At 39.4% G+C, this 9829-nt stretch overlaps 1 protein-coding gene and 1 pseudogene across 1 annotated transcript; both read right to left on the bottom strand.

Moving 5' to 3' along the window:
* Positions 1 to 281: 281 nt before the first annotated feature.
* On the bottom strand, positions 282 to 1241 carry LOC113248260 (olfactory receptor 52E4-like). The gene has a single exon (XM_026489628.3). The coding sequence runs from the start codon at positions 1239 to 1241 to the stop codon at positions 282 to 284; it is 960 nt and encodes a 319-aa protein (XP_026345413.3).
* Positions 1242 to 4054: 2813 nt separating this feature from the next.
* LOC113248261 (olfactory receptor 52N1-like) lies at positions 4055 to 9571 on the bottom strand (annotated as a pseudogene).
* Between the last annotated feature and the right edge of the window lie 258 nt (positions 9572 to 9829).

Raw genomic sequence — 9829 nt, 5'->3', positions numbered from 1 at the left:
CTATTTGCAAATAAAAACCATTTCATTCCACATAGTCCTTTCTGTAAGACCTGCTCTGTAAAGATTATACAGGAAAGTAATAAAATCTTATAACTAAGTTGTCCAAAACTTTATGTATTCCATAAATTTTCACAGTGATTGTTTTGACATTAATCCTACTATATGTTCTAGATGGGATATCTAGGGAAATTATGAATGAAGTAATACTAAGATCCCAGTCCTTTTTCTGTTGCAAGATTCCGTAGTTGAGAAACACAATCTCTTTCCCCGAGATTAGTGAATTATCTCTGAGACAGTTTATGCCAGTCATTTTTCAGAAAGATACTTGAAACCTTTTCCCGAATCTGCTTAGTCCTCACTCCATAGATGACAGGATTGAGGGCAGGTGGAACGACAACATATGGATTGGCCAGGAGAATGTGAATGTATACGGGAACATTCCTACCAAACCGGTGGGTCAAGAAGGAGAAAAAGGCTGGAGTGAAGAAGGCTAGAATAACACAGATATGGGAGCCACACGTATTAAGTGCTTTGAGTCTGGCGTCCTGAGAAGGAAGGCAGAAGACAGCTCGGAGTATTCTCACGTAGGAGATGACAATCAGAACAACATCAACAAACACCATTGATATAAGAATTAATCCAAATATCATGTTTACTTTTATATTGGCACAGGCCAGCCGTGCAATTCCCATGTGCTCGCAGTATGTGTGAGGGATTATATGGTGTCCACAGAAGGGAAGCCTCAAGATGAGAAACACCAGAGGGATAATCAAAATGAAATTGACGCCAAACAGCACAACAAGGATGAGACCAATCATCCTATTTGTGAGAATCAGGCTATATCTCAGAGGATTGCAGATGGCAACATGGCGATCAAAGGCCATCGCCACCAACACAACCGTCTCCATGGCAGTGAATATATGAATGAAGAACATCTGGGTGACACAGCCCTCAAAGCTAATCTCCTTGAAATTAAACCAGAATATGCCCAACATTTTGGGGATAGTGGATGTGGACAGGCCCAGATCAACGGAGGCTAACATAGCCAAGAAGTAAAACATAGGCTGATGAAGACTGTGTTCATTCTTGATTACACACAAGATAGTGATGTTCCCCACAAGGGCAATCAAATACACAGAACAAAAAGGAAACCCAATCCAGAGGTGCATCTCTTCAAGGCCCGGAACTCCCAGCAGGAGAAAATAGGAGGGGTGGAACGTGGTATCATTTGAGGGGGACATCTCTCTCTGTTATTTTGGAACTGCAGAGAAAACAAGTTATTAAATATTTAAAAAGTCAAACCACATCCATTAAAAGAATACAATAAACTTGGAGTGGTGATCAACAGGAAACCGTGAGGGAGATTGTATGCCAGCCTTTAAAGTATGGATTCATTCAGATATTAAGAAATATTAATAATTCTGCTAAGTCTAGCGAACATATCTGAGAAAATCTGATTATATAATATTATGGTTTGGGGGATGAGACAGACAATATCCAAAAAAACAAAAAATAAGTGTGTGGGGGTGTACATTTACATGTATAGATGTCATATATGTACATTCATATGTATAGATGTCATATATGTGCATGTTCATATAGATGCCAGGTACATATAATAGACAAGTGACTTAAAGAAAAACAACGCCTGATGATTGGATGCTAATGAAGTTGGTGTCTATTTAAATTTATCATGAGGGAAGTTCCCTCTAACAAAGTGATATTAAGCAGATAAATGAATACAATACTGGGGTGATTTAGTGTAAAGTTAATAATGAACATTAAATATGTTTTTTATTTGAGTGTTGTTGACACACAATGTTACCTTAGTTTTAAGTGTCTAACGTCTATATTCATCACAAGTGTAGCTACCACTTGTCCCCTTCCACCGCTATTGCAGTATCATTGACTATATTCTCTATTCTGTGCTTTTTCTTCCTGTGACTTATTCATCCCATAACTGGAAGCCTGTATCTCCTACTCCCCTTCACCCATTTTGCTCATCCCCCCCCCATCCCTCTCCCCTCTGGCAACCATCAACATTAAATACGTTTGAGAGATGGGATGATACTTGGCTTTGAATCTGAAAAGGAGGATCCTTCAGCCCTGTGGGCCATGAACTGAAAGTGGTAATTGCTCTTCTCTGATAAGGCTGTGAAATAGGGTTTTAGGAAAGCTGGGGACTCTCTCTCTGGGGCATCAGGTAGTAGGTGTGTGAGGAGTAAAGAAGGAAATTGAACTCTTCCTCCTCAGTTTATTTTCCCCTTTTTCTACGGTCCATGGGTGGTGTGGTAAGTTGGAGTGAGGTGCTTCTGTTTGGAAGGTTCCCGAAGCCCCTCAGCTCAGTTGAGACTCAGGTAAGATGGACAGATAAAGTACTTATTTCTGAGGGCTTTCTCAAGTTTTCTATAGAAATTTCTATCAAAATTTACTCTAAAAAATCTGGATAGTAAGAACAAAAACAAAAGAATGTACTTTATTTTTAAATACCCTGTTTGAGCTATACTTAGAAAATACTGAAATTGAGAAACAAAGTAAGAGACTTTACCCCTACCAAAAATATTTAAACAATACCTACCTTATGCTCTTCTGTTCCTCACAGCTTCCACCCTATTTCAGGAGTTTCTTGTTTCAACTATTTCTCAGACTTCCTATCCCTCATTTCTAGTGCCTGGCACCCAGAACCCAGCCTTGAGCAGCACCGCCTGGCTTAGCCATTACCATGATTCTTTTAGGGTCAGATTACAGCAATATTCAGACTGCATTGTATTTGTCATGCCTACAAAGGAAAGTTTATATTTATGCTGCAACAGATGTCCAAACCCCAATCAATCTCCCACAGAACCCTTAATCCCTAGGGTCTGGAAGTTTCCTCTTCCTGAAAAAAGATAGTTAATTCTCCCGTGGCTTTCTTTCTGAACTACGGGATCTATGGTTGCCACCTTACGTCATTAGTCTCTACTCTGACCATCCCCACAGATTCTATCCCCCAGCTTTACCTTTGGCCCAATAGCATTAAACTTTTAGGAGGTGTTGGTTTTGATTTACAATAATAGAAACAAGGTAAAATAATTGGAAATGTATAACATAGGCTGGAGAAATAATGAGTACAAAAATAATGCTAAAGTCGTGGCACGTAAAAGTGGTACTGAATAGCAGTGAGGAGGAGGGCTCTAACACCTTCTGAGTTATCCTGCTCTAGTTTAAATGAGGGGGAATGGCTAGACAGTGCACATGCCAAATCTTTTAGAATTGTGTAATTAGTGGAATTTCACAGAGATTGGAGCAGTAGTTGGTTTTTAGGTCCTCCATTACATATTGCATTTTGGATTCATACACAGAGATTCAGTATCTCCTCCCCTGAGGATCCAATGTCCTTGTGACCTGGAAGCAGCAGCCCTATTCTACCAAGTCAGAATTGAGAGCTCAAACACTCCTTCTCATGCTGTCTAGGCTTTATGTCCTTTTTGTTCAGATCAACATATATTAGGTTTGCAGGGTCTAGGCTATGCCACAAGTGAGTAGGTTTACCCAAGCAGGACAACAGAATAATTGCTGTAAAGAGGCTAGAAATCCCTCATATATGAGTGGATACAGGTTAGTGAATGCAATATGGAAATCTGAGAAATCCATGAGAAATGGGAGAATTAGACAAGGGGAAGGAATGGCAGAGAACTAAATAATTTACTACCATATGTGATGTGGTGAACTGCTGGCACGATCCACCTCTCAACATTATTCCAGTATTGGTTGTAACTTATCTGTAGCCAGTTTTCATGGTATTCTGCAGGAGACCAACTAACTGCCTATCCAAGTGGCCAACCTGCAGGGAATCTGAAAAACTAACCCTTTCTTATCAGTCTGACCGCTTATTCCAAGGAATGGCTTCTATTCGTCCTGCCCAATGCCATCAGAAACTCAAGACACTTAAATCCATAATGCTCAGAGTGGCCTCACTGACATCACTGAAGATAGCACTGGTGGATGGTGATGAATGTACTCATGAACACCACCAATGGGCAGTTTATAAGGCACTTTATTCAGGGTGTTTATGTCATGGTGCAAGTGGTTCATTTAATTCTTCAGGGGAAGCAGGCACTGGGCACACACAATTTGTCTTTGTATCAACCTTTTCAGAGGTTTCTGCTCCAAGACCTGTGGAAGATATAAGGCGTGACATAACAATTAGATAAGGTTTGGATATCTTAATGGTAGTGAGTTATCTTTGCAGTGCTTAAACTGGTATTCAGTGGAATCTATATTTGGAAGTCAGTATCTCTGATTTGTCATTCAAGTCATCAGATAACTCTGGGGTCCTAGGAGGATCTTTGGCATGTGATTTCCCCAAGGTCATATCTGTGGAATAACTGCTTGACAATTCTAATCTCTCAGGGATGGAGTACAGTTTTATAATCTCATTGCCCTCATCTTCCAGATGGTTCACATTCTTCGTTAATATCCTCTGTGTGCCATGACCTAAGTGATGAGTGAGGGCATGAGCTCCAAACTCTTTGACAATCATAGAGCAATCCCTTTGACAATCATAGAGCAAGCCCTTACAATCCAATGTTTTTGCCATAAAACAGAGTTGGGAACACAATAAATCTCATCACATCTGTCCCCTGAAACAGGGAAGCTCACCTGTTAATTCAGTGAAATTACCTGATTTCCCTTGCAATTATGAACTACATGATGGGAGGAAGAAGATGGGAAATCACAGTACCATAGAGGTACCATACACAGTAAGCCTCTCTCCTTGTTCCCATTTAATGAGGACAAATAGCAGCCCAGCAATGGAGTGCTGAGTGACCCTCTCAGTCTCAGGATGAGACTCAAGGAATTCATTTGTTTGTTTCACCTTGCTATGACATAGAGATACAAGGAGATTTCATGAGAAGTCTCTACGATGCATTTGGATTTTTAAATTGTATTTTCTTCTACACAATGAAGCTTATCTCCTTTTCCCACATCAAGATGCTAGTTTAGCCTGTCCCTCAATAAATCTATGACATCTTGGTTAGGTCCCGTCAGAGCCATTAAAAAATAATAAAACAATTTTGGAATACTGTCTCTGTTTATGAGAGATTCACCCCTGCAAAATTGCACGTATTGGAAAACAAGTCACCATAAATATTTGATGACCATCCTCCCCATTCCATTCCTTAACTTTGACTATTACTGCCACTTTAAGCAGACCGTTCCTACCTCTAAAGGGGCTCTCTAATCTCCATTCACTTGGCTCATTTCCAGAAGGCACACAGTTGACTGACCAGATGCATAGCTCACTGTGTCAGACACTGACCAGGCCTTTAGGGGAAAACAAATTATTTAAGGCACTTAGGGAGAAAGGAGTAGTAGCACAAGCATGGATTTTTTCCTTATTAATGTGTTCTAGAGTAGTATGAGATACTCTGTGGGGTCAGATGTCGGACTCTAGGAAAAGAACCCTGACCCTTGGGCAGTGGGACCCTAAGTTACATTAAATCACCAATCAGAGACTAGGATCCAAGATAATAAGATGGGATAGACAACTGGCTTCTAACTTTATTTTACCAGCTCACACTATTTGGGAGAATAATAACTAGAGCGATTAGGAGGCTGGAGGCCAAATAATGCTGATTCAGCAGTATGTTATGTGAGAGACTTGACCAGTCACCCCTTTCTGCCATTCAGTATCAGGGGATGAGAATCAACACTTCTCTGGCATCACCCAAGGGCTTGCAGCCAAGCCTTGTTGCTGATGACAACATGGCTGACAAGTGCCCTGATCTGCCTCTTGGAATACCACCAATATGAACAAGCTTGAGCACCGAACAGTGACTGTTTTCCATGGCAATGTGTTAGAGGCGAACTGTATTTCTGGAATGCATGCATGGAGAGAATCCTTCAATTAAACCTTACTTTAAACTCTATTTCATGATAGATCTCAAACTTCCTTAATTCCCACTTTATCTGTACTATCTATGATGCAGACAAAGTCTTCTAACACTTCTTCTGGTTTCAGTCTATTTGACTTTCCAGCTGGTGAATGAACTCCCATTTTATAGACAGGCAGTTGTCCATCCAAACATCCATGTATCCATGCATGCACACATCCCCATCCTTCCAACAAATATTTATTGAGCACCTGATATGTTCTACGAATTGTTCTAGTAAACAAAAAATAATGCCATTAGAGTGATTTTCTTTCTCTTTAATGAGTTCTGTACTTGGTGCTAAAGTCTCTGTGTTCAAAAACTTTTTATTTTCTGTTTATTTGATAAGAAATTAACCACTTAAACATTAATGACTTCATATTTTATCATTTTTCCTGTAAAGATGATAATGTACATGATTATCAACTGAGAACTACTTACATTAAATTACTGTGTATCAATATAATGTGATGCTATGTGGCTTTCAAAGGAAATGAAGAGACGTGCATAAATTGTCTCGAAGGAATCACAAGAAACTGGTATTGGACATTTTTTTCTGGCGAGAGATCTGGAGACTAGAAGTCAGTGATAGGAAGTACACTTTATAAACTCCCCTGTGAGAATTTCTTTTTAATTAGTTTATGTTTTCTTTTTTTTAACCTTTTAATTGAAGTACGACTGACTTAAAAAAGACATACGTATTTAATGTATATGACAGTGAGTCTGGGAATAAATATACACCTGTGAAACCATCACCACAATCAATGACATAAACATATTCATCGCTTCTGGGGCCCCTGGGTGGCTCAGTCATTTGAGCACCTGACTCGTGATTTTGGCTCAGGTCAAGATCTCAGGGCTGTGAGATCAAGCCCTGTGTCAGGCTCCACGCTGAGTGTGGAGCCTGCTTAAGATTCTCTCTCTCCTTCTCCCTCTGCCCCTGCCCTCTGTTCATGCTCTTTCTCAAAAAATAAAATAAAATAACAAATAAAATAAAAATCCATCACTTCCAAAAGTTTCCTCCTGCCTTCTTTACTTAGTATTTCTGTTTTCCTCATTTAGAACATTTGATGTGACATTTACTGTCCCCTCCTAGCAAATGTTTAAGTACACAATGCCGTATTGTTAACAATAGCCTCTTCAATTTTTTCAAAAAGAGGAAAAATATAGTTCAATTACCCCAGGATTCAGCAGCTTAAAACAAAAAACATTTCTTATCTCACACATTTTCTGCATATACAGGTGACAAATAAGCAAGGTAAACATGCTCCACATCTTCAGTCATTAGGTAAATGTAACTTAAAGACACAATAAGATACCAATAGACTCTGGCTAAAATGACTAAAATTTAAAAGACTGACCATAATAAATGTTTGTGAGGGTGTGGAACAAGTAGAACTTTTATGCACTGCTTGTGAGAATGTAAAATGCAACTATTATAGAAATAATTTTGTCAGTTTTTTAGGAAGGCTTTATGTATATCTGCTACCACTCCTAGGCTTTTACTCAAGAGAAATGAAAGTATATGCTTGGTCAAAGACTTGCACATGAATGCCCGTAACAGCTTTGTTTGTGATATACAAAAGCTGGAAATAAAGGAAATGCCCAACAACAGATAAATGGATAAACAAATTTTGGTACATCCATAAAATGGAATACTACTCAGCAAGAAAACCGTATGTGTGATTAGCACAACAATGATTTGATGAAACTCAAAATGGTCATGGAAGCAGCCAGACTAAAAAGATGACATTCAGTAATATTTCATTTATATGAAATTCCAGAATTTTATAGAGCTAATCTATAGTGACAGAAAGCATGTCAGTGCAGTCAGGTTTAGGCGATGGTTGGATCACAAAGATGTAAAAGGAAATTTTAAAGGTGATGAATATGCTAATTAATGTCATTGTAATCAAGGTAATGATGGTTTCATGTGTGTATACATATGTAGCAAAGCCCATTTTTATCGGTGTTTGTACTACAATTTCCTAAGAAGGTAGGTGCTCAAAATATGTTTGTGGTATGTATGAATAAACAAATGAATGGGCAGCATTGCATGTTTATTCCTTGATGGAAAATACATTTTCTAGTTTAACAAAAATCTATGGAGTTCTAGGGAAAGTGCTTTTACTACAAATTATCCGTGTTTTTGAATAACTGGTATGGTCCCTTTTTTCAATATTATCTACTAGCTGGAAAGTTCTTCAGAGACAAAACTCTGTCTTACTGTATTACTCTCAAGTGGCATCAAATTCAGTATCATGCAAATAACACAAAGGCATTAGCATTAGTTTTATTGGATTTAATTAAATTGGTTTGTAGGTCCTTTTTAAAGAAAAGTTTTCAAGTTGATATACAAGGTTCAGAAAAGTATAAGAATGATCCATTAAGAAGAAGATTGGTCAGGCGCCTGAGTGGCTCCGTCGGTTAATTGTCTACCTTCAGCGTAGGTCATGATCCCAGAGTCCTGGGATCAAGCCCCACATTGGGCTTCCTGCTCAGTGGGGAACCTGCTTCTCCCCCTCCTTCTTCCCCTCCCCCTCACTGTGCTCTCTCTCTCTCTCTCTCTCTCAAATAAAGAAATAAAATCTCTAAATTAATTTTTTAAAAAAAGAAGATTGGTTAGTCGCTGTCAAATCACATATCCACTATCTGTCTGGTATGGATGCCTTCTTCATCTATGAGAACATCTTCCTCCATAATGATGGGGTTTACTTTTATCTCTTTCTTCAGTGGTCTTTTGCTAAGGAAAAGTTTGAGCATCTCTTCTTGCGTTTAGTCTTTGTCCCATAGACAATAGGATCCAGGATGGGTGGCAGAAGCAGGTGTAGGTTAGCCAGAAAAATGTGAAAGTTGTGGGGGATTGTATGACCCCAAAAATGGTGGGTAAAAAAAGTGAAGAAGACTGGGACGTAGGTGATGACTATAGCACAGATGTGGGCAGTTTAGGTGCTGAAGGCCTTTTACCAAGCCTCTGCTGGGGAGAGGCTGACCACTGCCCAGAGGATCATGGTGTAGGAGATTGCGATGCACAGGACATCGAAGCCCCCAGTCAGGAGGGCAACCGTCAGACTGTAGATGGCATTGACCTTGATATTGCCAAAGGATAACTTGGCCACAGTCATGTGGTCACAGCAGGTTGGGAGATTATATTACCCTTGCAATAGGGCAGATGTTTTGTGAGTAAAAAGAAATGATGAGTATCACACCTGGAAGGAAGGTGAGAAGCCCAGCCTTGGCAATGATAGAATTGGAGAGGACAGTGGCCTAGTGTAGAGGGTAACAGATGGCCACATATCAGTCCAGGGCCGTGAGCATGAGCACCCCGGACTCTATCCCTGTGATAGTGTGGAGAAAGCACATCTGGACCAGGCAAGCATCGAAGCTGATATCTTTGAGATCAAACCAGAACTTACACAGCATTTGAGGTACACACTGAACAATGTCAGTGAAGGAGAATAAGGCCAAGAAATAATACATGAGCTGGTGTAGGGCCTCCTCCAGATGAATGAGATAGCGGAGCCCATAATTCCCCAGTATTACATGAAACAAAATGGGAGAGAGATCCAGATATGAGCACTTGCTAGTCCAGGTGCTCCGTTCAATATGAACGATGACAGAGTCAGTCTAGTATAGTTGTAATCATGCATGATGACAAGTTAGAGGGTATGTTGCCTTCTTCAACTTTGATGTCAGCTTTGATGTCTCTCTGAAAAGAAGTTTAGGCAAATGTATATTGATTGCTTACAGTGCATTAGTTAATATTACAACATTTTTGCATATATCATCTCAATTATCTTAATTACCTCATGAGAGGTTATTTATTGTATTAAATAAGGGTAAGTATTATTATTGTATTATAGATGAGGAACTGATGTTAGTGTGGTTTCATTGATTATAAATCTTGAAGCCAG

This window comes from Ursus arctos, unplaced genomic scaffold (assembly GCF_023065955.2).
Source record: "Ursus arctos isolate Adak ecotype North America unplaced genomic scaffold, UrsArc2.0 scaffold_22, whole genome shotgun sequence".
In the NCBI taxonomy this organism is placed as follows: Eukaryota; Metazoa; Chordata; class Mammalia; order Carnivora; family Ursidae; genus Ursus; species Ursus arctos.
This window is presented reverse-complemented; position numbering and strand designations above follow the sequence as displayed.